We start from the raw sequence: 27,513 nt of genomic DNA on the forward strand, positions 1-27,513 counted from the left end.
ATGTTATGCAGTTCTTTGAAGCCTGGAAGAAAGAAAAATCTACTAGAATAGCCAAGAAAATGTGATCAAATACATATGAGGGGAAAATGTATGATTGAGCAGTATATATGTGATAAATAAATAACACTATTGCTGGATCACATTTTTATCATCCTTGTGGTTTAAAAATGTCTAAGATAAGTGGCTGCATTTTATTTAACACATAGGCCCTGAGGGCATGCCTTTATCAAAACAATTTCGGCATCGATCCACGCTTGCACATTCAGGTACATATTTAGGAGATTTTTTTTTCACAAAGAAAGGGAATTTTGGTCCCTTGGAGTTAACGCCATGCTTTGTGGAGGCAGTTGGTAATGAAACGGGGCAGTCAAAGCCTGGTAAGATACAGGAAAGAGTAGGGGAGTGAGTCCCAAAGACCAGCATCGTTCTTAATGCAGTCCCATTGTAAGACAGTTCCTGTAAATATGAGACTGGCCTTCAGCATGACATCTTGTCAAGTGTTTGCTCTGAACTTCATCTCTTGAGGTCCCACCTGGGCTGAAATGCCACCAGCTGCTTCTGTTTTTAGCTGCACATTCCGTGGTCTCAGATGCGTGTGGCATCCTGTCCAGTGAGAGGTGGCTGTATCGCTTCCAGCTGACAGATTATGTTAGCAATGAACGGGCGCTCCTGGGGATTCACTACCATTGTAGAAGAGAGGAGGTGTTCCAAGGCTGGGGAGTATCTGAAATTTAGAACCAATTCAGACCAATCTGTCCTTGGATTAAAAGCAACCACAACTCCCTCCCCACCTTCTTACCTGGTATTCTGAGGCACCTTAAGATGGTTCTGAACAGCTAAAGCCACACTGTCCCCCTTTTGGAAAATCATGTCATAAGGTCCTTCACCAAACATCATGCAGTAGAGAACACAGCCTAAGGACTAAGCAGAGGTAAGGTGAGCCTGTGGAGCAAAAAGCTGATCATGGAATAATGAAATAGGATTTTCCTCCCCGGTACAAGATATATACTCGAGTGTATTACAGCAATATTAAATATTATTTATTTATTTTTCTCTTAGGAGAAGTGATGATCCTTACCCAGATGTCAGTACGTTCATCAATAACACATTCACGCTCAACATTGAACAGTTCTGGGGCTCGATACGAGATGGTGCAGCGTTGGGCAGCCCAGTCCTGTGGGATCAACCAGGGAGGTAAGATAAAACTTAAGTCTGGGAAGAATGTGGAGAAATATCTCAACTCTTATCTCAAGCAGATTGCTCTGGTTGCTATTGGGGAAGAGTAACAGGGGAAAAAATACTTTAAATTAAGGGCATTAGCATTAAATATACTGAAATACATACATAGCTGTATGTGCTTAGTAGTGGGTGGGAGAGAAGTAGGAAATTTCAGGGCTGTAGACTACACTGGGAATTTGGGGCGGGGGGGGAGAGAGAAACGTTCCAGCAGAAGGCACTGGTAAACTACTCCCGTGCTCTTGACAAAGAAAACTAGGTGGATGTGTACCTACAGTCACTAGAAACTAAATCCAAGTAAGATTTTAATGTGAAATAGGAAAATCCAAGAGAGATCTAGCAAAGTCACTCTTAAGAAAAGAAAGGTATCTCATGTTCTTGGTCTGCCTGCCTTTTTTAAAAAAAAATACTCTAGAGGCTGAAGTTATGATTTGCAAATCTGGTAATATATAAATATGTCCTCCTGAATAGATCTCATTACGGTCACTGTTTCTATCGTTTCTGCTTGCTTATTGTTGAAACTAAGACCATAGAGCAATGTTTGCCTATAATGAAATACTGATCTGGATGGGAAGGGAAAACTGCAGTAATCATCTCTTGCTCTTAAAGCAAGGCTGGAAGCTATTTAGCTTTTTTTTTTGCAGGGGGGGGGGAAAGTTTTGAAAGAAACGGGGATAGATACTATTTTATTACTGATGTCTATTTTGACTGGCTGTAGATCTCTAAGGTCTTGGGACAAACATCATGCATAAGTCTGAGGTAGAAAGCAAGTTGGCCAGCAGCCCTGGGTAGGGAAGGAAAAGATTCTTCCTGAAAACCCAAATAAGCTGATCCAGTCAGTATCAATAACCCCAAATTAGACAGAACAACAGTTCGGATTCAGGCTCTACTAGGGTCCAACCTCTACCTTCACTGTCAGGGGCAACCTCGGTAATGATCATGGTCTTCCAAATAGCAGGCACAACCAGACAAGTGGAGACCTGCTCCTTCTTCTGGGTATGCAAAATGTATGACACACATTTGAGGCTGGATTTTGCTCATCTGTTCAGTGACACCAACAGTCCTTGTGAATGCCACTGCTGACTTTCCCAAATCTTTTGCATGTAAGTGTGGACTTTGCCGTCAAGCTACCCAACCATTTCTTTTAAGGGCAGATGATGCTGTGACACAAAAAAGACAGCGTGCCGTCATTCTGCATGCACAGGTGATATTACTACTTGCTGGCATCCTTCCTCAGCCGTTAAATAAAGGGTGCTGGGATGTCAATGAGAGCCCCTAGCTTTTATGGTCAGAATAGTTTTATTTCATTAGGTAAATTCTCCTTCATCTTTAGAGCTACTCCCCCATTTCCCTTCTACCAGGTGAACCTCATACCTGAATAGTCATGGCCTCCCGTGAGCTCCGCACCTCAATGTGAGCCCGATTCATAGAGCCTAGGTCCATTAGCAGTGGCTGATCTTCATTGTCCAGCAGCACATTTGTTGGTTTTAGATCTCTGGAAAAGGGCAAGCAGAATATAGATGGAGGATAAAATCTGCATTTGGTAACAATCAAAGGCATGAGCCCTGAAATCCTGCTTTAAAGGACGTTTGAAGGTTGTTATTCCAACCCAGGGCTTTCCTCTACTGAACATACTGCCACACTGATGTTCTGTGCCTAAGGATGCTCTTCTATCTTTGCAAACTCCTTTTTGCCAACACCTCTGTAGCAAAGACTGACAGTCTCCCATGACCTAAGCTCAGCTTTCCACTTGTGGTTGACTGCTACTCTACTCCTAGACCCTGCTTTCTGAGGCTGACTTCTTACCTGTGCGCATATCCCTTGTTATGAATGGCCTGCAGTCCTCGGCAGATTCCGTGAAAAATAACCAGGATCCGCTCCTCAGGCATGAAGGAGCCTTTATCTCTCAGAGCTTCCACTTCCTGCCAGAGGGTCCCTCTCTGGAAAAGAAATCTAGGCATGTTGGCAGCTGAAATGGTATGCATGTTCTCCAAACTTACTGAGTGAAGAAAAAGATTTCTCTCTAGATATTAGAGACTGTGGCCCGACTTGGCCTAAGGAAGATTTACCATTCTTTGACATTTGCATCTCACAAGTGGAGAGGCTTAATCAATATTGGTTTGGTTGCCTCTGGTCCAATCCGAAACAAGCAAAGTTTATCTAAAGCAGGACAGGCTACACCTGGTTTTGTAACTACAGTGAATACCATGCTGTTCTAAGAGTTGATTAATGTACCGTATTTTTCGGACCATAAGACGCACCTGACCATAAGACGCACCCAGTTTTTAGAGCAGGAAAACAAGAAAGAAAATATTCGGAACCAAATAGTACCAGTATACTAAAACAGGGCTTTTCAACCTTTTCATCCATTGTACCACTTTTAGGACAAGGCAATGTCACCCAGCAACGTGTCAAAAACTTGACACCCCCCCTAAAAAAGGAAAAAAATGATAAAGTACAGGTAGTCCTCGACTTACAATGATTCACTTAGTGACCGTTCAAAGTTACGACACTGAAAAAAGTGACTTATGAACATTTTTCACACTTATGACCGTTGCAGCATCCCCAGGGTCATGTGATTTACATTCGGATGCTTGGCAATCGATTCATATTTATGATGGTCACATTGTTCCAGGGTCATGTGATTGCCTTTTGCAACCTTCTGACAAGCAAAGTTAGTGGGGAAACCAGATTCACTTAACAATCATGTTACTAATTTAATTTCTCTCTCTCCTTCTCTTTCTCTCCCTCTCTCTCCCTCCCTCTTTCTTTCTCCTCTCCTTCTTTCTCTCCCTTTCCTTATTTCCCTGTTTTTCTCTTTCCCTCTATTTCTCCCTCTTTTTCTCTCCGTTTCCCTCCCTTTCTTTCTCCTTCTCCCTCTCTATTTTTCTCTTTCCCTCTATTTCTCCCTCTTCCTCTATTTTCCTCCCTCTTTCTTTCTCCTTGTCTCTCTCTCCCTCTCTCTCCCTCTTTCTCTCTCTCCCTCTATTTTCCTCCCTTTCTGCTTCTCTCTCTCCCTCTTTCTCTCCCTCTTTCCCTCTCTTTCTCCCTCTTCCTCTATTTCCCTCCCTCTTTCTTTCTCCTTGTCTCTCTCTCCCTTTCTTTCTCTCCCTCTTTCTCTCTCTCCCTCTATTTTCCTCCCTTTCTTTCTGCTTCTCTCTCTCCCTCTCTATTTTTCTCTTTCCCTCTATTTCTCCCTCTTCCTCTGTTTCCCTCCCTCTTTCTTTCTCCTTCTCTCCCTCTTTCTCTCTATTTTTCTCTTTCTCTTTCTCCCTCCCTCTCTCTCTCCCTCCCTCTCCCATTGTCCCTTCCTTCTTTCCTTCCTTCCTTCTTTCTTCCTTCCCTCCCTCTTTGTCCTGACCTCTCCGCGTTAGAGCAGTACCTACGGAGGCAGCCCTGCGGCCCGGCTTTCTCTTGCAGAAGGCAGGCTGAAACGGAGCAAGGAATGCAAATCGGCCGATCTCGCACTCCTGCATTCTCCTCCGCTCGGTTTCAGCTTCTCTTGCTACAAGAGAAAGCAGGCTGAAATGAGCTTTGTTTCAGCCTCTTGTAGCAAGGGAAGCTGAAACCGAGCGAAGGAGATCGTAGGAGCGCGAGATCGGCCGATTCGCATTCCTTGCTCCGTTTCAGCCTGCCTTCTGCAAGAGAAAGCCGGGCCGCAGGGAGATTGCAGGAGCCAATTGCAATCTCCCTTGCTTTCACTTGCGGAGGTTGGGGCTGGCCATACGGATCACCTTCGGACCATAAGACGCACCCTTGTTTCCCCCCCCCTTTGGGGGAAAAAAAGTGCGTCTTATGGTCCGAAAAATACGGTATTTGCTGCTTGACCAAACTGTTAGGGTGGCAGGATCTGGAGCAAATGAAAGGAGCCCACCCCGTCACACACCAACGCTCAGTCTCGAACACGGACTTGCAGATTGTCAACCCAGGATTCTAATCTAAAACACACTCCCTGTTCTGCAAGTTATACTTCAGGAGATTTGTTGTTTTAAATAGTTCCATTTAAAAAGACAGTACTTTAACCCTTGTGATCGTAAGCCCCACACACACGAGACAAAAATGGAAAATAAATGTGTTGGCATAAGAAAATATATGCAGAGCCATTGGAGCAATTATAGCAATTATACAACAGTCTTCTTGTTGTAAGAACATGGATCTTAATTATACTAGCTGACAACTAGCTAACTATACCTTAGAAATGGCCTTCATGTGAATTGAAAGTAGGGTTAGCACAATGCTGGAAGAGTCCATCTCCTCCCTGCCACGCCTAATTTATCAAGAGAACACATTTCTTGGCATGTACCTACTAAACTCATCTGCACCTTACCTCTTACTTAGGAAATTGGTCTGGAGGCTACTGACCTTGAGGAAAGGCAAGAGGAGCCAGGCCTCATGTTTGGATCCTTTCTCTACCATGGCATGTGCACAGATGGGCAAGATGTTGGGGTGCTCAAAAAGCAGGTGCATCTCCACCTCGTGCAGAGCTTCCTTAAGATCATCCTTGTCATGGCAAATGATGCGTTTCAAGGCATAGAAGCGCCCGTCATGCAGCCCTTCGACAAGGTCCACATAGCTGAAGCCACTGCAGGGAGTAAAACAGAATGAGCCACAAGGCAGGACAAAGACATATGTATTCTGATGTAAACAGAACCCAAGCAACTTTCCTTCTCTCCTCTTTTCTATCATGTTTTTCCTTACTTTAAAAGTTCATCCTTATTCTTAAATTATGAACCTGTTCTGCTTTGCAGCGCCACAAGGGCCATGTTTTCCACACAGTGTTGCTGGTTCATTGATTCCACCTTAGTAGTTGCTATATTTATAACTTCTGTGCCGACACATGTTAATGAGGCTATAGAGAAAAGCTAGATACCTACATGCCACAACTGGAAGATGAACAAGAGAGGACACTTGTTCGTGCTGTATACCCTTGTTTGTTTATAGTTTCATGAAGCTGTTGTTGCTTTTTTCAAAAATACTTTGTATGGCACTGTACAATCATTGGTTTGATAAAGGGGAAAATGTTTAAATAAATGTCATATGGTATTAAGCAGCATTCTGGTTCTCCCTAGCTCTTTATCACAGTACTGATAAACTGTCCAAAACGGTACAGCAACTGAATATGCTTAGTAATCACAAAAGAGTTCATGTATACCCCAAAATATATCTAATTAATTGGAAATAAGTGGGGAAAATCACCCAGATCTGTAGGAATCTGATATTTTCTATCATTAAAAACTATTTTCTACTTAGTTTATAATGATATTTTTAACATTAGAAACTAAGCAGTAAATATTGTCAATCTGAGGGTCTGCTCAATTGCTGTGTTCTCTCTCTTATATACATAAAGAGTATCATGAAGAGGAGGGTGAACGTCTCTTACTGTTACTGAGGGAAGAGACATAAGGTGCAGCAAATACATGATTATGTATCAGAAGTAACATTCTAACTGGTAAGCAATGAAGTCAGATGCCCAGAGGAATTGTGGTATCACTTAACTTTTAGAGCAACCAGAAGCCCAGTTATATGTATAATAATCTGGAAGGAATTGCACCAAGTGAAGAAAAAAAAATACATCTATCTTTAAATGAAGCTTGAACAACAATTTTGGACGAATATTTTGGAGAAGATGGAAAGTGGATAGAAAACCAAAGCCTCTCCATGTTGCTGGACTACAACTCACAGCAACCAAATTCAGCTATGTGAGGATGTTGGACGACACAGATCAAAATAATCTGGAACAACAACTTTCTCATATCTGAAATAGATGAACCTTAGAAGATTGTAATAATTCTACCCCTGGCAAATAAAGGCAGTAGTGTGTGTATCCAGATATATATTTCCTACTTCTTTAAAAGCATGAATCTATGCAGTCAAAACATCTTCCTACATGTGGAGAACTACATGGGAGAATTAATAGTGAGGCTCAGAGAAGGCAGTGGTGGGGAGGGAATGATTAGAAGCACATTAGATAATGCTAAACATTTGCGCTTTGCTTTTGGGACTTTCTTACTAACTTGATTGTCACAGTTAAAAAAAACAAACTATGGTAAAAGAGAGGCTAGTGACTAAAGAATCATCTGTGAAATTTCAAAATGAATCACTACAAAGCTTCTTACACGATCCCTCTGGAAGGAGTCCAATACTCACCCCTCCCCAATCCTGTGGATTAAAAGATAGCGTTTGTTATTGATGCTGATGGTCCCCCTGGAACAGATACACAGGGCATGGCCCATGGTGGTTGCTCCAACATCCTTCAGACTCTATAGAGGATAAAAAAGCAAAGTTCTAGACCTTGGTATAGCCATTGTGAAGGCCTAAGGCTGAAAAAAGAGGGGCAGCCTCATGTCAAGATATGAATAAATGGATACATATGCAAGTAGTCCTCGTTTAGCATTCACAAATGGGACTGGCAACTTGGTCACTTAGCAAACTAGTTGCTAAGTGAAACCATCTTACTTCAGCTTTGCTTTATAGATCTTTCAAATATATGCAAAGTCACTTTTTCATCACCTGTCGGAATTGTGAACAGTCACTGTGCAAAGCAGTTGCTAAACATGGACTACCTGTAGTATTTTAACTGATATCCTTTCATGTAAGGCAGGGGTGTCAAACTGCCGGCCCGTGGGCTGGATGCATTCATGCCGAAACCGCGCCTACCCCATTGGTGGCAATGGAAAAAAAGTTGTGATATGTCGCGACACGTCACATGACGTTGCAAATTTAACACTCCTGATGTAAGGTATAGCACTGAAAAGGAATAATCCAAGTGTTTCCCACTAATAGAATTCTCAATCCATCAGTTTCTTTTCTCCCAATATCATAGAAAACATGGTCACAACACTGGTACTGGAGAGGAAATGAGACAGCTCAAATTGCAGGCTGTAATCTAAGAGCAAGCTATCTTTCTGTGGGTAGAAGCCAGACTAAAAACAAAACAAAACCAGGAACATTTTCCCCAGCTTCGGAGAGCTGCTGGTAATGTTACAGAATGACAAGGGCCAGAATTTTCAACCCTTCTTTTTTACTTTTTTGGTGGGGAGAGAGAAGTGAAGTTTATCAAAGTAAAAGGAGCTTTAGCACATTTATTTTGGGGCATATTGGAAAGAAGAAAAATTGTACTACAATGATTTGCCACTAAGTTTTGATGGTGCAATCTTAAGTAGGCTTTGAGAATTGCAAAAAAAAAGGCAACAAAAGCAGGCAAAGCACATACAGACTTGCAGGCTTCCCAGCCCAGCTGAAGATAAATACTCCACTTTCTGCCCTGTATTAGTAAAATATGGTCTGTGGAACAATGAAAGAGAAGGTTCGTTGTTAACTCCAAAATGGCACACAGCTGTATGCCAATAGTCTGGCAGCCAAGAAACATATACCGTACTCAATGAATATTCTAAAAAAAAGGGGGGTGGGGGGGAGAAACTACGAAGATTATACGGAAAACTGGGGAACGGGGTCTGACACCAGTCACCCAAAATTTAATAGCAGTCTATTTTGGGAAAAATAAAAACAAAGTGCCACCATTCATCTCAACAAAGAATGGAACAATCCAGAATCATTTTCTTCCACCTGCTCCCGTTTGAATCATATGATGAAATGTAATTGATATCTTCCCAATGCAAAGGCACTTAATTATGATACTAACTGTACAGACCGCATGGAAACAAGGAGGAAAAGTACGTATCTCTCTTTAACTGCCTATCAAAAGTGTGCCTTCTTAAAGCTACGTGATAAAATTCTTTATTTTATATATTTCCCCTTACTTATCAAGTAAGTACCGTCTCCCAAAGTGTTACTCATAATCCAAAATGAAAGGATAGGCCTTCCCTTTGGATTACATTCTAAAAAAGGCAAGGCACATAAGGAAAAGAAGAAGTAAAAAAAGAGTAAAGGTTAGTTCTTCAGAGCTGGAGAGCAAAGCGTTGAGCAGCAATCACATTCAGTGGTTCAGAAATGACTGATGGCATCAAACAAGCCATGGGGGGGGGGGGGAAATAGTAAATGCAGAGTTCTGCCACGGGAATAATGCATTCTGCACATGACCAGATGCACAGTCGCTGTTCTTGTTGTGTCACTTGTTCTAGAGTGGATAAGTGAATTAAATTCCGAGGCAGAGTTATGGCTCAAACTCTCAAACGGCACGGAAATCCTGCCCTGGAAATCCCGGCGCCCTTTCTGGACCCGCCACTCTCGAATACAGAACAGCCGCAAAGTTGACCGACCTCATCCTCCCGCCCCGCCCATCAGCGGAGGCACACGGGGGGGGGGGGAGGAGGAGGAAAGGAGAGGGGAGGGGGCGACACTCACCCAGTCTCAGGCTAGAGTTCAAAGACGTCCTGGAGAGCTTCAGCGCGACAGGCGTCGCTGCGCTGGCTGGTGACGCTATAATTCTGCGCCGTCCGCTCTGCGGCCTGGAGGTAACTAAGCGACCACTCAAGGGAAAGCAGAAAACGTCTCTGAAAGAGGGGAAAGGGGGGGGGGGCGGAAATCCGGAAGGAATTGATAAGTTAAAGGAGAAAAACAGAAGTCATGAGATGGGTGTTCAAGTGTCAAACTGCCGGCCCGCGGGCCGGCAGCATCACGCGGAGGCCGCGCCCCACCCTAGCTCCGGTAATGCGGAAAAAAGTCGCGATACGTCGTGACACGTCACGTGACGCGGCGAGTTTGGCACCTAGACAAAAAGTGTTGAGCGTCAGTATGGAGGGTTTACTTGACTGGGATTACGGAATATTTCCTAAAATGTGTCACTTTGAATTCAGCAAAGACTTAATGTTTAAATAATTACTTGCAGCCTAAGCAGAGGGTTGGACTAGAACAGGGGTAGGCAACCTCGGCTCTTTTATGACTCATGGACTTCAACTCCCAGAATTCCTGAGTCAGCATAGCTGGCTCAGGAATTCTGGGAGTTGAAGTCCATGAGTCATAAAAGAGCCGAGGTTGCCTACCCCTGGACTAGAAGACTTCCAAGGTCCCTTTCAACTCTGATTCTGTTCTGTTCTGTTCCGTTCCATTCCCATTCCCATTCCATTCTTACTATTATTAATTTAGTGTCCAAAGTATCTTATGTTCTTGAGTTCTGCCGTGAAAACAATGTATTCAGTTTCCTTCACAGAAGAAGGAAACTGTGAAGATAATGCCAAGCCAGCTCATGAAAGGCTCTGAATGTATTCCTCTAGGACAGGGGTAGGCAACCTCGGCTCTTTTATGACTCATGGACTTCAACTCCCAGAATTCCTGAGTCAGCATGCTGACTCAGGAATTCTGGGAGTTGAAGTCCATGAGTCATAAAAGAGCCGAGGTTGCCTACCCCTGCTCTAGGACATAATTGATTTTTAATATCAAGCATTTCTCTAGAAAACTTAGGGCAACATGTATGATCCACTACCACATAAGTTATTATAAAAATTCTGTTAACTAATTTGAATGTGATTAGCCCAAGGTCTTCTGGAGAAATTTATAGATGTGTAGGGATTTCAGGGCAGATGTAGTTTCATCCAGTTCAACGTGCCAGATATTTCCATGGGGAGTTTTAATAATAGTTACGTGATCATTTTAATATATGAATTATTATTGTGATCATTTTAATGAGTGGCGTGGTGGCCTAATGGTGAAGACACTCACCTCCCTCTAGGAAGGTTGAGAATTCAATCTTAAGTAGCAGCAGATGTTTCTCTCCTAGGGCGCAAGGAAAAAATATCTGCTGTGAACACTGCATAAGCATCAGAAAAGGCAGCTTCTCTTTCTCAGCTTCATCCAGTTACCCCAACTCTATCCTAAATAGACTACAGGATTTTAAAAGGGGGGGCAAATGTGATCATTTCAATATTGACAGAGACATTTGACATTCTGATCAAGTAACTCCGGACTGCCCCCCCCACCTGCGCTCATTTCACCAGGACCTGAAAACCTGGCTTTTCGATCTATCTGGCCTGGACTGAGGGGGTTTTTAGTTTTAAGTTTTAACATTGTTTTATTGTTGGGCTATTATTAATTTAATTCTTTTTAATTCTATTTTTATCTTAATTTATGTTGTCTTTTAAATATTGCCCTGTAAACCGCCCTGAGTCCTTCGGGAATAGGGCAGTATAGAAAACTAATTAAATAAATAACTCCTTTGTAGCTTAGATTGCAATGGCATCTAGAGCCTGATTGGTTTTACCCAAATTTTACCATTCAGTGATTCCTAATTCCTTCGTTTATAACAGCATCTCATTATGAGGTGGCACAGAATGTGGTGATGCGAAGGATAGTGTGTCCCAGCTGGGACATTATGCACTAGTTACCTTGGGTGTCTGTATGGGTTCCCTGTTGCTGAATGAATACAATGATTATACAGGTCTGGTGTGTAAAAGGGACATCCAATGACAAGTTGCAATAAATGGGACATAAATAAAAACACACTGACAGGCAAGAAGATTGTATATGTGATAGCAGCACACAATATTTAATAATTAAAATACTTGATATTCTTATGGAGCGGTTTGCTCTCTCAGAGTAGGTATGTATTAGCTTGTTCCATAATCACCATATTTCAACATTTATTAGATCTACAAGAGCAGTATGAGTTACCTCTAAATCCAGTGTGTACAATTTATTTAAAAATAATTGATGCTTCTGAATCAATAACAAAATGCAGTACCAGTTTAGGTATATTTCTTTACACACTTATCTCACAGATAACTATTATTTGTCATTATCCTGCTACTATGAGGAAATGTATGTTTTGCATTATATATTTGATAATGGAGAATAAGCTCTCGGTTCCAGTTCCTCTGTGTTCATTTTGGCATTCAGAAGAAAACTTGCTACATCATGGTATACTCTGATATGACTGGCTTTGGATTTAGTTCTGTTTAAAAATTTCTGTCTGTCCTTCTCCCCTCCCAACTCATAGGACGTATCACCCCCTCACTTCGGAGGAAGCATCAGTGCCTGCCCACCAGATTGTCATGTGATATCTTCATGTGATACCTTTTTGCAGTTTCTTGTTCCAGACTGAGGTTAATGTTAAACAGATGGGGCTGTGGCTATATATTCTCATGATAGCCTTGGGGGGCTTACAATTTCAGGTAAGCAAAAACCATTAGAAAAGGATTTTATTGGGAAAAATGCTGAAATGATTTCTTTCAACTCTTTAAAGGAAATATAAGGGATTTATCTATCTGCTTTGTAATCTTCCGTGTATTCTCACAGTCCAGGTTTTTCTTTAGATCTTTTTGGCACTTCTCCTCCATTCTCTCCTAATATTCTGTTTATAATTAGTGAGTTGATTGCTGTACCACTGAATTAAGCTCCTGTGTAATATAATTATCTTGGAATTCTTATACACGGAGCATAATCTGTTCTGCTCATTTGAAATTCTCAACAATCATGTGATTCAGGCCATAACAAATAACACTATAGAGTTAAAATAATTTTAGACTATTATCTAAATCATACACTCACAGCAAACTAATAATTTATTTTTTCAAAACCTTGTGTGACTGGCTGGCTGTTAGAGAGTAACCATAGCACTCGAGATAAAGAGATGAGTGACTCCGCAATATGACTCAGAAGATCTTACATTAGCCAGTAACCTAGAAAGAGTCTAGAAGTGAATAAGTGAGGGGTCGATCTAAATGTCAAGTATAAATTGTGATTGGGACATTAGATTTGAACTTGCAAGATTTGGAGCAGCAGTGAGCATGTTAATAATAAAGTTGGGAGGAACCTTGGAGGTCATCTAGTCCAACCCCCTGCTCAGGCAGGAAACCCTATATCATTTCAGACAAATGGCTGTCCAATCCCTTCTTAAAAACTTCCAGTGTTGGAGCATTCACAACTTCTGGAGGCAGGTTGTTCCACTGATTAATTGCTCTGACTGTCAGGAAGTTTCTGCTTAGTTCTAAGTTGCTTCTCTCTTTAATTAGTTTCCATCCATTGCTTCTTGTCTTGCCTTCAGGTGCTTTGGAGAACAGCTTGACTCCCTCTTCTTTGTGGCAATCCCTGAGATACTGGAACACTGTTATCATGACACCCCTAGTCCTTCTTTATATGCTTTAGCCTCCAGTCCCCTAATCATCTTTGTTGCTCTTCTCTGTACTCTTTCTAGAGTCTCAACATCTTTTTTACATCATGGTGACCAAAACTGGATGCAGTATTCCAAGTGTGGCTTTACCAAGGCATTGTAAAGTGGTATTAATAATTCACATGATCTTGATTCTATCCCTCTGTTAGTGCACCCTAGCACTGTGTTGGCTTTTTTGGCAGCTGCAGCATACTGCTGGCTCATATCTAAGTGATTGTTCACTAAGACTCCAAGTTCCCTCTCACAGTTGCTACTGTTGAGCAAGATACCACCTATACTATACCTGTGCATTTGGTTTTTCTTGCCTAAATGCCTTACTTTTTTCACCAATGAATTTCATTTTTTTTAGATAGCGCCCAATGTTCAAGTCAGTCAAGATCCTTCTGTATCTTAAGCCTATCTTCCGGAGTGTTGGCTATTCCTGCCAGCTTGGTGTCATCTGTAAATTTGATGAGTTACAATCTATCCCCTCATCAAAATCATTGATGAAGATGTTGAAGAGTACTGGGCCCATAACAGAGCCCTGGGGCACCCCACTACACACCTCCCTCCATATAGATGCAGTTCCATTGAGGACTACACACTGAGTATGGCCAGTCAGTCAGCTACGAATTATGGTGGTGATGCTGTCTAACCCACAATTTTCTATCTTATCAAATAGTAGGTTGTGATCTACTTTATCAAATGCCTTACTGAAGTCCAAGTAAATTATATCCATAGCATTCTTCTGGTCCACTATTTTTGTCACCTCATCAAAGAATGTAGTAAGATTTGTCTGGCATGATCTGTTTTTGACAAACCAATGTTGGCTTTTGGTAATGACTTTGTAGGTGTTTGTTGATTCATTGCTTATCTTTTCCAGAATTTTCCCAGGTAATGAAGTCAGGCTGATAGGTCTGTAGTTTCCTGGATTCATTTCCCTCCTCCCCCCTTTTTTTTGAAGATGGAAACTACATCAGCTCTTTTCCAGTCATCTGGTAGTTCCCCAGTGCTCCAGGATTTTTGAAAATATAGTTTAGTGGTTCTGAGGTCACATCTGCTAATTCCTTCAAAACCTTGCAGTGTAATCCATCTGGTCCTGGTGATTTGAATTCATCTACGGTGGACAGGTGCCCACTTACCATTTTCTTGCCTATCTTAAGTTGTGTTTCTAATCTGTTTTTTTACAGAAATGTTTTAGATAGGTTGGACTGTTTTTTCCCTTTATATAAAGGGATGCAAAAAATGAGTTAAATAGTTCTGCTTTCTCCCTGTTGTTTGTCACCTTCATGCCACTTTCTTCCACTAATGGAGCAATCTACCCCTAATCCTAAAAAAAATAGTTAAAGCAGCACTGTGGTTGCATGGAAAATGACAATATTAAGCTTTCCTCTCTTTTTCTGGATAGCAGGGCACTGCAGCAGTTCGTTCCTTCAGCATTGATTATAAAAATAACTGCTTCCTGAAGGATGGAAATAAGTTTCGTTATATCTCAGGCAGCATCCATTACTTCCGTATCCCACCAGCTTATTGGAAAGACCGGCTACTCAAGATGTATATGAGTGGCCTCAATGCTGTACAAATGTAAGTGATCAGAAGCGACTCCCAGCTGGGACATATTCTTTGCTGTAACAGAGACTAGTGACTTAAACTGATTATAAATGCTCTAGTTTTCTCACTGGAAGGTTCATACTTTTGACCATAGCAAATACTGAGAGTAGAGAAACTCATGCTTATTGAAAATAGATTGGAACCGAGTAATGAAAATCTTTTGTTCTATTATAACAGGGGTCTTCAAACCTGGCCCTTTTATGACTTGTGGACTTCAACTCCCAGAATTCCTCAGCCAACATGCCTGACTGAGGAATTCTGGGAGTTGAAGTCCACAAGTCAAAAAAGGGCCAAGTTTGAAGACCCCCTGTAGCCTTGGTGGAGCAGTGGGCTAATGCCTCCTTAAGTAACACCAGCTGCCTGCAATTATTGCAGGTTCGCATCCCACCAGGCTCAAGGTTGACTCAGCCTTCCATCCTTCCGAGGTAGGTAAAATGAGGACCCAGATTGTTGGGGGCAATTAAGCTGACTTTGTAATAATGCCGCTTGGGGTGTGTGTGTGTGTGAAAGCCCTAATAAGCAGGCATATACATAGAATGAAGGCTACTGCTAAGCTTGTAAGCCGCCCTGAGTCTTCGGAGAAGGGCGGGATATAAATGGAATTAAAAATAAATAAAAATAAATAAATATTGTAAGGTCTCATCAAGATATATATAACATTGTGCTTTTGGCCAAAATGAACAACATGTGCACATATGTCTGCACAGGACTAACTATATATGTGTGTGTGTGTTTAAAGCAGCATGTTTAATTACTGACCACCTTTCTGCTACAATTGGGATAATTATCTGTGCCCATCACTCCAATTTAAAACTAGGGGAGAAATTTTTTGTTCATGTTCCCTACTTGCTATCACTTTTGTCTGAACTTGCTGTCAAGCTAAGCTGAGAAATAGGAATTGAAAGATGTACTTGAACTTAAAAAAAATTGTTTAGCATTTAGTGCCAGAAGGTAAAAAGTATAGTTTTTTGTTCTATTTACCCATGACTACAGTAACTCTCTTGTCTCTCAGAAATCTGTTCTGGATTGAAAAGTGTATTTTAATTCCTCAGTTATGTCCCATGGAATTACCACGAACCGTTGCCTGGAATTTACAACTTTTCTGGGGACAGAAACCTGGAAGGATTCTTGGACTTAGTGGCCCAATTAGGGCTATTGGTGATATTGCGCCCTGGACCCTACATCTGTGCCGAATGGGATATGGTAAGGGCTATCCAGATTCAGATAAGTCATTATTATTTTAAGCATCTGAATGCTCCACAACTCATTTTAAGCAGTTTATAATTTGACGAGCTATCTTTCCCTCGTTTTCCTTGTATAGCTTCTCTTCATTTTTAAATCTTGTGTTTTTCTTGCTTTATACATGGATGCTAGCATTTCATCTCATCATTCAAGCAACTACTTTACAATAATTAAGATCAAACCTCTTTTTTGCAGTTTTGAATTCTCATCTTTTGGGCAGTTCCCCAGTTGTTACTTGCTGGAAGGAAGCATAAATAACGTCTTTGACCTTAGTAGTTGCACAATTGGATTACCTTGATATCTTGTTTCCTAGGGTGGCCTTCCGTCCTGGCTGTTGGCAGAACCAAATATTATTCTACGAACATCTGACCCAGGTAAGGGGGAAATCTGAACCTGAGAAAGAACGTGGAATTTCCTCTACCTTCTGTGAACTTAATACAAAGGTCAACATACTCTTCCAGACTTCTCTGTATACAGCATTGTAATCGCCGGCTCTTATCTTAGTACTACGTGGGAATTTGAGCAGAGTATCCTCATTTTTAGTTGAACAAGTTGCTTTCTGCTCTCAGGTTTTCTGCAAGCTGTCAACAAATGGCTGAGTGTCCTGCTACCCAAGATAAAACCTCGTCTTTATCAAAATGGAGGTAACATCATCAGTATCCAGGTGCGTGAAGCATAAGACATTTCAGGCATTTTTCCCCTCAGTCCTTTATTGCGTATGTGTTATGTCTTCTTTGCAAGTGTTGTGATTCAGGGTCAGCCTGTGGGTTCGGGAGTTGGGTCGGACGACTCAGAGGAGGAGGAGGGGGGTGTTGAAGAGCTTGCTGAGGGGATTGGACAGCTTGATGAGAGCCCCCAGCCTGGCCCCTCTCATCTGGTCACGATGCAGACCCAGCTGTGTGAGCCTGACAGCGTGGATGAAGATGACCCACAGCTGGCCCTGTTCAAGGACGCCCGACGCAGGAGGCAGTCAGTCAGGAGTAAACAGAGGAAGGCAATGGGGCACCTCGGAAGGAGGCACAGAGAGGCCACGCCCTGAACTGTATTTAAGGGGAATGTGTGGGAGGGCTGGTTTGCTGAAGGCAACCGCTTGGATTGTTCCTGCTTCTTAGCTCGTGTTTTATGGTTGGTGTCTTGTCTTGCTCTTGTTTTATGTGAATAAATTTGGCCAGCTTTATTCCAGCCTCTTGCCGTTTGTAAAGGGGTCGTCCCTGCTTTTGCTGCAGGGCCGGTAGCAGGCTGGTACAGAACAGCAATATCCATATAGTGTATATATAGTAGGGTGTACAAGTTTTTTCAGCATCAAGTTCCCTTCGTCCAGTGCGCTCCCACAGGGAGGGTCTCCTCAGGGTGCCGCCGGTTAAAGACTGCCGGCGGGTAACACCCAGGGGTAGGGCCTTCTCAGTGGGTGCGCCTGCCCTGTGGAACCAGCTGCCTGCGGAGCTTAGGACTGCCCCCAACCTCCGTTCATTCCGCCGGGACCTGAAGACCTGGCTCTTCGAGCTCTCTGGCCCAGGCTGAGAATATTTTTAATTTTAATTTTAACTGGGTTTTAATTTTCTCAGGGTTCTATTTAATCTCTTTTAATTTGTTTTAACGTTTGTATTGACTGTTTTTTAAATGCCCTGTTATCCGCCCTGAGTCCTTCGGGAAAGGGCGGTATATAAATCTAAATAAAATAAAAATAAAATAAATAAATTAAAACAGGCGAACCCTAAACAACAATATTTTTTGGAAAAGATGGGAGTTGCTGTAGTGGCTATAAAAATTGAATTCTGGAACCCATTCACAAATTTTTGCCTAGCATAATCTTAAAATCATGTTGTCAAGTGCCCAAAATTTTACACAACCTATATTTGCCGTCTTTCACTGCCAAATGACAAAAACGTTTTAGCACCCTTCTAACTTATGCAGATCTTGGCACTTTCAGAGAGAGCAAACTGCTTCATTTACAACTTAGCTCAACTCCACCTACTTGGGAAACCAACATTTGGGACAAGTGGGCTGCATAAACTGCTACATATGCAGCATTTGACAAATAGTAAGACAGAGTCTTATTAAAAGCTGATCCTTTGGCAAATGAGGGGCTCATAAGTCACCATCCTTTAATTCCCCACTGTTCTCTAGGCAGGTGGAGAATGAATATGGAAGCTATTACGCATGTGACTATGACTATATGCGTCACCTCCTGGCTGTTTTCCGTTTGTATTTGGGCAAAGAAGTTGTGCTTTTCACAACTGATGGCCTCAAAGAATCCGAGCTGCGATGTGGGACCTTGCAAGATTTATATGCCACTGTGGACTTTGGCTCAGGTAATGCAAGGTTAAATGATCTGCACAGAATTCATAGGAGCTGGAATGGAATTATCCTTTGACTTCTGCTCTGTTTTTTGTTCCTTGACAGAAATAAATGAGACAAGAGCATTTGAACAGCAGCGTCTGGTTGAACCAAGAGGGCCACTGGTGAGAGCAATTGGCCTTACCATCTGGGAAGGAAACAACCTGGCTTTATAATGCTTATTTCTTCTGAGCACCTATTTCTCTTGACCTCATATGCTGACTTATTTTCTCTCATTTGATTATTTTGCTCTTTCCTTAGCAACTTCCAAGGAGTTTTCTAAGGGAAGGGAATCAAAAGTATTCATGAGTGTTAAATACTTATTTGCCTCTGTGGTTTGTAAGTTGGTGCTAAAGGTATATAAATTGTAGTCCTGTTTTCAAGAGCGTCTAGCGAGCTATGAGTTTCACCTGACTGTCTTGGGTGATGCCAGATCTGTAGGTCTCAAGATTCATCTCTCTCTCTATAAAAATTTCTGACAGCTTAATTATAGAATAACTAGTCAGACGTTTCAGAATTAGATGTTTATTTCACTCATTTTTCCAAGGGAAGCCAGAATGATGCACAAAATATAAAATAGATACAATAAAAATAAAATGAGTAATAATTCATTTTAAAAAGTTCCAATAATTGTTTTTCTACAGATACCCATACAAGTGTGTATGAAATTACCACTTTAAAGTAGACAGTATAGTGGCCAGAGGTATTCACCTTAAAGTATGTTTCCTAATTGGGCACGGCTTACCTTTGGACACAAAAATGAGATCATGAACAGAGCCACCACAGCTATCATAACCTACGGCTTTGATATTATTGAAGTACTTGGGTCCTTGGACCACAGATCATAATGTATCAACTAATCTATTTTTATGGTCTGACATATTTATTGAGTCAGAACAAAATGTATATACCATTTCAGATGTGGAGAACAGTTTTGCTACTGTTCCCTAAAAGTGTCAATTATGCTTTTCCCTAGGTGAATTCTGAGTATTACACGGGCTGGCTGGATTATTGGGGTGAGCCACACTCCATGAAAAGTACTACACTTGTGACTCATGGCCTACAGAAGATCCTAGAACTGGGAGCCAACGTCAACATGTAATCGTGAGACTATATGGGAGAGTGGCAGGGGGACAAAAGCCATGGAATTGATTATAAAAAGAAATGAAATATGTCTAAGATACAAGTCATGGCTCTTAACTTCATCTTACTGTGTATGGCTATTCTGGTATATCAGATGGTGTGTATGCGTGTGTGTGTACGTGCGGGCATGTGTAAATCTTTACATAGCTGATAACAATTTTCCAGTGGAATGAAGATGTGAGACTGGAGTATATTTGAACTTACCCTGGGTTCTCCATTTATCTTACTCTACATGGCTGGCTGGCTGGAGTCACACGTCATTCTAAGCAAAAACTAGAGAAGCCATGTTATGGTTTATCCAGGGTGCAAATCCAACTGCTAAACTGTTCTCGGTTCCTTTTGTAGCCCCTGTCCATTTTTCCCTACCAGGCATTGTCTCAGTGCTTTGATGGAAAGTGAATTCTTACTCTGCTGCCTGATCTTTTTCTAGGTATATGTTCCAGGGCGGCACCAACTTTGGTTATTGGAGTGGTGAGTTTCTGGATCCTTTGGGTCGCTGCCTCAGTCAGACATTGTGAGGCTTAGCTTCTGGCTGGAAAATGGAAGCACCTAGTTGCATATGGGAGTTAGAAATCCAGAAGCCTGTTTTGTTCTCATAGGTTTCTCTACTCAGGTGCTGATTATAAAGACAAGTATTATCCTATCACTACTAGCTATGACTATGATGCACCTCTCTCAGAAGCTGGAGACCCTACAGAAAAGCTGTATGCAATTCGAACCATCATTGGCAAGGTAACAATTCAGCATTCTTGGCAGTAGATTGAGAGGCAATGCTGCTTTTTATGCTAATTGAAAGGAACTATTTATTCTATTAATAATCCTCTTTTGCTGCTGCGCATACAGTCACAACCAGGGTAGGATATCAGCCTAAAATTTTAAATTAAATCTGCACACATTTGAGTAAATTATTGGCAATATGTTTTACAAGCAAGAGATAAGAGCTTGGTATTACTGTTCCAGACAGTCATAATATAGCCAAATCTGGTTCAATAATGTAATCAAGTAAACGGGTGGTGAATTGTGTTTGGGCTCCCCGCACCCCAATCTCCAGTGAATAAACTATATGTACCAATCTTTATTTCAGCAAGTATTTTCTCATTCTCCTCCACTTACAGCTGAGTGTGCATAGTACAACTATTTTTTGGAACAAGAGTAGTGATGTTTCAGTAGCTGGTGGTAGATAATACTGGGGATTTAGACGTAGCAGTGCTTCTCCTGCTGTTTTTGCGTCAAAATTGTTAAAAGTTGAGAAACACTGCTTGAAGATAAGCAAAGAAGCAGTAACCAGAGATTTAATCTTCGATTTTTATCCATCTGCTCTGAGTTGCTTAAAAAGTTATCTTCCCACCTCCAATTTTTTTTAAAAAAAATTTCTCTGATAGGCGCTAAATCAAGGCAAGGTAACTGGTTTATTCTTGCTGTGCTTCGTTTGCTGAATGTGAGGTCATCAGCTGAACGTGATGTTATGTTTGACCTCCAGTCACTCTCTTTTACTATCTTTTTTTAAATTTGCAGTTTCAGCTTGTGCCTGCAGGACCAATACCACCCCCCACTCCCAAATTTTCATATGGCTACGTGTCTTTACCACGGGTAAGTTAGAGTTGGAAGATGTTTCATCAGATGCTCATGAATTGGCTAATGGACAAGCTGTTCCTGTAGTCTTGCATGTTATTTCCTGAGATGAAATCAAAGGTAATGAAACAGATTTTGGAACAGAAAAAGAGATCATGTTGAGATGTTGTGCTCCAGGCCCACATCAGGAATTCAGCAGAACTATTGTTCTCGTTTTCAAACAGTGCTGCGTTCATGTGGCAAAGCGTTTTTTAAATGTGAGAATTATCTTTCTGCTTGTTTTAATGTCACTGTATACTTGTAATAAGGGACGCGGTGGCTCAGTGGGTTAGGACGCTGAGCCTGTCGATCAGAAGGTCGGCAGTTTGGCAGGTCGAGTCCCGAGTGCCGCGTAACAGAGCACCTGTTACTCGTCCCAGCTTCTGCCAACCTAGCAGTTCGAAAGCACGTAAAAATGCAAGTAGAAAAAATAGGGACCACTATGGTGGAAAGGTAACAGCGTTCCGTGTGCCTTTGGCATCTAGTCATGCCGGCCACATTACCACGGAGACGTCCTCGGACAAGCGCTGGCTCTTCGGCTTTGAAACAGAGATGAGCACCAGCCCCTAGAGTCGGAAACAACTAGCACGCATGTGCGGGGGAACCTTTACCTTTACCTTTACTATACTTGTAATATCTGATATTTTTAATGGAAAATGATTTGGGGAAATACATTTTTGTACCTTTCTTTTTAAATAGCATAAATACAGTTTCAGTTTTTTCTTACAGTGTGTGGCCTTTTTGGATATTCTAAGTCTTCTCTCCCCTGGCCTACCATTCCATTCTTCCTTCCCCCTCACCTTTGAGGCTCTGAAGCAGGTAAGAAGTGAAACAAGAGTCTGTGGCATTAAGAAGGGAAGCTAAGAGTAGTTCCACTAGAAAATTCAAGAAAACTCAGAGGAGTTTTAAAAAAAAACATTCTTTTGATCTTGTCTATTTAGTGTTTGGATTGCAGTCCACATTTGCATTAGTTTTCATTTTATATTTCAGACCCACGGCTTTATGTTGTACCGTACTGTTCTTCCAGATGACATCCTACAGCCTGTTTTTCTCTCTGTCCTTGAAAATGGGATCCATGACCTGGCCTACGTTTTACTTAATGGAGTAAGCTGGAAAGTGGAGACATTTGTATGATACAGACTTTTTAACTGCCAGAGGGGTAATGTTCCTGGTTCTCCTAGTGCACGGGTCGGCAACCCGCGGCTCCGGAGCCGCATGCGGCTCTTTGAGCCATCTCCTGCGGCTCCCAGCTGCCTGGTGCGCGCGCACCTCTTTGAACGGGCAGTGGTGCGCGCGCACCTCTCCAAATGGAGAGTGGCGCCGCCCGTTCCGAGAGGTGTGCGCGCACCTTTCCGAAGGGCGGAGGTGCATGCGCACCTCCCCAAACCTGCAGGTCTCCACGGCCCCGCTTCTTGCGAAAGCTGCCGCGGCCCATCTGCACGGCAGCTTTGCAAAGCTTTGGAACCGGCGCCAGGCAGCCAAACTTTCGGGAACCCTTGGTTTTTTTTTTCTGACATTGCAGCTCGCCCTTGAGGATCGCTTACTGAATTCTCCGGATTTTGTTTTGCTTCTTTCCCCCCCCAACCCCACTCCCTCCACCTCTCCCCGCCGTCTCCAGGCCCGGTTGATTCGCTTGCCCGTGGCGGTAAAGGAGGAGAGAATCGAGCGAGCTCCCCAACAGCGAGGAAGCCGCAGCAAAACGCCCTGCCTGCCTGCTTCTTTCCGCTGCCTGGCTGGGCTGGCTGACTCTCCCGCACGGCTCGCTTGCCTTGGGACCTAGTGTTGTTTTGAAGGGAGCTAACATGGCGACGGCTGCCTCCCTCCCCCGATCGGGGGTCTTATTGGGTGGATTCAATGGGGAGGGTTAAGGATTTAAGGTTAGATGCTCCCCTCCCCTCACTTTCTCCAGAGAAGGCATGGAGAGAGCAGAACCAAGGGGGGGGAGGTTGAGGAAAGCGGTTCCACAATGTCTGGCTAAGAGGGAAAAGCCAGCGAGCCAGTCCCGGGAAAGATCCCTACCGAGCAATCGGGAACCGCAAGGACTGGGGCAGCGGAGGCGGCTCCCGGAGAGCCCGTGCTCCGGGCGGTCACTTGCTTCGCGTCTCCTGAGGGAAGGGGGGGGCGACTGGAGCGGGCGTGTTTCCTCGCCTGCTGGGCGCCGCAATTTGCCCGGGGAACGCGTGGGCCCCGAATGGCAGCGTGGAGCGAGGAAGCGGACAGCCAGGGCTTCCCCGAGAGCCGCGGCCACACAGGGTATTCCTTGCCGCGCAGGCTGCTGAAGCCTGGCTCTGACGCCACTATGCCTCGGCTAGACTCCGGTATGGAGTGAGCGAGCGAGCGAGTCCGCTCCGCCAAACAGTGGAAGCAGAGTCCCCGGCCGCCAGACTCAGCCCGAAAGGTGGCCAGAGGAGAGCACAGAAGAATAGGCGAGACCCCTTTCTGGTCTTCGTGAGGTAGCGCTGTCTTGTGGAAGACAGCCCCCCCCCACCCCACCCCCGGTTGCCACGTCCGCCTCTTGACACTTTCACGATACCCCACCCCCCCTTTTTTGTTTGTTTCTTTTCACCAAATGAGATACAAGGGGGGTGGGGTGGCTTCTTGGACCCAGTCCGGGAGACAGCTGGGGAGGTTAATTCCCCTTCAGGCGTGCTCTGAGACTCAGGCGCGCGGCGCTTTTCATTTGCGGAGCCGGGGGAAAAAAGTTGCCTTTCCCCAAAGTGCCGCGACACCCTTGAAGCGACTCGTAGCGGGCCCCGTTTTCCCCCCCTCCGCACAACATCTGGCTATTCCCCCATTTGCCAGGTCTGCAACTAGAGGCGAGCGCCTCGCCTTCAGCCGAAGGGCAAAAGCCCGATCTCGTCCCGCTCCCCTGTTCCCTCAGAGCGCTGCCGGTGGTCAAGTAAGTGAGGCTGATGATTTATTTACACGTGAGACAGGGAGAGATGATTTCTTTATTCCGCCGGCGAGCACAGCACCCGGCAAGCTTTGGCGAGTCAAGAGCGCGGCTCTGGGAAGCGCGCCGGCCTTTCCTGCCTGGGTTTTATGAGGGACGAAGTGAGTTGGGCTGGAAAGCTGCGAAATGACCGCGCTTTTCCGTTCTGCCTGGGAGGATAAGGACAAATATTGTTAAAAATTGTTTTTAAAAGAAGCATCCCCATTGGATATCTTTTCTATGCAATATGTTGATAATTTATTTCTACTACTCTTGGAAACATCTCTTCATACCTCTCTCTCCAGATGATGTTTTAATGAGGTAATTGCTTTACCATATTTATGGTATCTTAAACCAGTCTAAACAATATTGTTATCCTTTAGCGGCGGTTTGGAGAGTGCACGCGCACCTCTCCCAAGGACGGCGGCGGCTTTCTGACGCCTCCGGCTGGAATCACACCCATTAGCAGCACCACCAGGAGCGTCCGCCAGGGCAAACGAGGGGAAGGGCGGCTCCCCCAGCCTCGCAGATCCTCGGGAGCGGCAAGGACCGGGTTTCTGCTCGGAGGGAGGGGGGAGCGCAGGGGCCAGGCTGGGCACGCGAGGCGTTGTTCCCCTCCCGCACGCGAGGCATTGTTCCCCTTCCTGGCTGGGCTTCTTTGGGATGCTGGCGCCTGAACAAAGGGCGGGAGCCGCCCAAGGTGGGCTGCAGCAACTCGCTTCTCTGCCCCCCCTCCAGGCAAGCGGGGCTTCATCCCCCGCCTCTCCGGAACTGCCCGCGGCACTCCGACCCTCCCACTTTTAAAAGCCGCTGTTCTTAGGAGAAAAGCCCCCGTCGCCCCCTCCCCCCTGCGCGCGCCGGCCTGGCCCCGTTTGACGAACGCGGCAGGTCTCCGGACGGGACGGTGCGCACCTCTCCGAAGGGGAGACCCGCCGCCGCGGTGCCTCCCATTTTGCGCATGCGCAAAATTTTTTGCGCATGCGCGGGAGTGGACGCACGCGCGCGCACTTTTTGCGGCTCCCACTTTTTTGTTTGTGTGACGGAACCGGTTCTGAGTGGCTCTTTTACTTTTTCCGGTTGCCGACCCCTGTCCTAGTGATTGCTTGAGGCTGCTGAGTGATATAGGGGTTTTGCTTCAGTTCTACAAGTGCTATTCAATTGTTAATCCTTTATTCCTTCTCCCTTGAGGAATATAAAGGGACACTGGAAAGAGACAGAGTAAAAGCCATCAACATAACTGGCCAGCTAGGAGATTCGTTGGACTTGCTGGTGGAGAGCATGGGTCATATCAACTTTGGAGCCAATAACAGTGACTTTAAGGTACCGCAAGAGAGCACTGCCAGTGAAAGAGTAATGCTTTCACTTTTACTCATAGAGGTACATTGGATTGGGATGGACTCTAGACAGCTACATTATCACACTTCCAAGTTAAGTATTTCCCAGAACAGTAAGCAGGTTCTAGGTAATAAGCAGCAACTGAAGTAATTTGAAAGAATTGGGGACTTTTTTTGAGACTTGGAATATTAGGCAATGCTTTATGAAAATGAGCTGTAAAACAGAAGTGTAATGAACTCATTTTTAATTATTGCAAGTTCTGATGTAACTTTTATTAGTTGCTTGAATAGCTTTACTTCAGCTTTAAGGTGGGGGGGAAAAGCCTAAATAATCCTGTTGCAGGAAAAATGACCAGGTCCTTACAGGTAATAGCTGATAGTTTTGCCTATCAGCAGGACCCACCCAACCCTTTCCTCACAAGAGGACTACAGATTAAAAGCCAGGTGTATGCTATTCTTTTCACATCTTAGTGTATTTTTCTTTTCTTTTCTTTTTCCTTTTTGCCCAGGGCCTGACCCGCAATGTGACTTTGGGTTCTATTATTCTAAGTGACTGGCTCATCTATCCACTTGATATTGACTCAGCTGTGGCCCAAAAATGGCCTCCGTACGTCCCACGAAGCAGAAACACAGCAGGACCTGCTTTCTATACTGGGGTCTTCAAAACACCTGGTATCAACTATGACACCTATGTGACGTTTCCAGGGTGGAGCAAGGTATAGCAACCCTGAGCACAGTTTTGTCTCCCATTAGGCCACAAGGTGATTTCTTTGCTTCATCTCATTGTTTTGGCAACGGAGCTTCAATGATCCAGATTGACAGCTGTAGCTCTTTTGCTACGTTTACCCATTAAGTGCTGTATAATTGCAGGCAGTTCAAGAATTAGTTTACAAGTAAAAAAAAGTGTGCCTTTATTCACTATTCTAAGATTCTCAAAATTAAGTGTCCCTGCAGGTCAAAATAGGGAACAGGAAAGACAAAACATCACACAGTGCCAAAAAGATGTCTTTATGTAATTTAAACTGCTAAATAGAGTTGCTTTATAGAACTATGCTGGGGTTAGGGTTAATAACATAAAGATTTACTGGTTTTAGCACAGTGTAGAACAGAGGTCCCCAACCCCCCTGACCGCTCCCTGCTACTGGGCCTTGAGCCGTTTGGAACCAGGCTGCAGAAGTAGCAAGTGAGCGTGCGCAAGCAACGGGTGAACATCTGTACACTCCACCCCACTCCACGGTGCGGAACCATTCCCTTTCTCCCCATCCCACCGGCCAGTCCACAAAGCCAGAAAGGTTGGGGAACTGTGGTGTTGATTAATGTGTTTGCTGGTTGCCCCTACACACTTTTATAAAATACATTCAGTATTTCAAATTGCATGATAATTACGCAAATACGAATAATCGCTATTTACCATCTAAATTTATGTCTTCCTATTGCTATATATAGAGTTGTAATCCACACACATACAGAATTAACTTTTAAGCCTTCTGAACTTTCTCTTGCCACAGGTGATCTTTCTGGCTTTGGGTAGATAATAAAATATGAAATCAATGCTGTAGTCTCTCAGGGTGCCCAAATAAAGATGAAGTACTATTTTATAAAAATCACTTTTATGTTTTTAACTAGGGCCAGATCTGGATCAATGGTTTTAACCTGGGCCGTTTCTGGCCAGTTCGTGGACCCCAGCAAACCCTCTTTGTGCCTGGCTTTCTCCTCAATACCACGGTTTTCAATACTATTGTAGTGCTGGAATTGCAGAATGCACCATCAAACCCAAAGGTACTTTTTCTTGACCGTCCCGTTCTCAATGACACTTTTGGCTTCTTTCAAAAAGACATGAAGTAACTGGAAATGCTACCCAATTATGACACTGCTGAGACCCGTGGCAAAAGAAATATAGTTGAAATCACTGTCTTGTAAGAATCGAAATGAATAAAGTATCGGACTGTAGCTTAAGTTGTAATGAACAAACCACGTAAACTACAGTTATCTGGAGATCAAGTCTTTCACTGGAATATTAATTG

General features: G+C 43.6%; 2 protein-coding genes across 3 annotated transcripts; one reads left to right on the forward strand and one right to left on the reverse strand.

Annotated features, from left to right (window-relative positions):
• Window positions 1-177: 177 nt before the first annotated feature.
• On the reverse strand, window positions 178-9,816 carry STK16 (serine/threonine kinase 16). The gene is made up of 8 exons (XM_081321947.1): window positions 9,541-9,816; window positions 7,384-7,496; window positions 5,599-5,818; window positions 3,043-3,176; window positions 2,611-2,731; window positions 1,079-1,174; window positions 800-921; window positions 178-724 (listed from the first exon to the last, which is right to left on the reverse strand). The coding sequence occupies exons 2-8, from the start codon at window positions 7,467-7,469 to the stop codon at window positions 586-588; spliced, it is 918 nt and encodes a 305-aa protein (XP_081178073.1). The 5' UTR covers window positions 7,470-7,496; window positions 9,541-9,816; the 3' UTR covers window positions 178-585.
• GLB1L (galactosidase beta 1 like) lies at window positions 9,572-27,341 on the forward strand. Of its 2 annotated transcripts, none has more exons than XM_081321914.1 (17): window positions 9,572-9,650; window positions 12,128-12,302; window positions 14,688-14,863; window positions 15,943-16,093; window positions 16,446-16,506; window positions 16,702-16,796; window positions 18,264-18,444; window positions 18,536-18,594; window positions 19,446-19,567; window positions 20,043-20,083; window positions 20,226-20,344; window positions 21,128-21,202; window positions 21,953-22,042; window positions 22,214-22,327; window positions 25,344-25,475; window positions 25,999-26,205; window positions 27,116-27,341. In XM_081321914.1, exons 2-17 carry the CDS (start codon window positions 12,249-12,251, stop codon window positions 27,332-27,334), a joined length of 1,896 nt encoding a protein of 631 aa, XP_081178040.1. In that variant the 5' UTR covers window positions 9,572-9,650; window positions 12,128-12,248; the 3' UTR covers window positions 27,335-27,341. The 2 variants fall into 2 exon arrangements, with proteins under 2 accessions (XP_081178040.1, XP_081178041.1); XM_081321915.1 differs by having other exon boundaries at window positions 14,691-14,863.
• Window positions 27,342-27,513: the final 172 nt, after the last annotated feature.

The sequence above is a fragment of the Vipera berus genome, assembly GCF_964194415.1.
Source record: "Vipera berus genome assembly, chromosome: 1".
Classification (NCBI taxonomy): Eukaryota; Metazoa; Chordata; class Lepidosauria; order Squamata; family Viperidae; genus Vipera; species Vipera berus.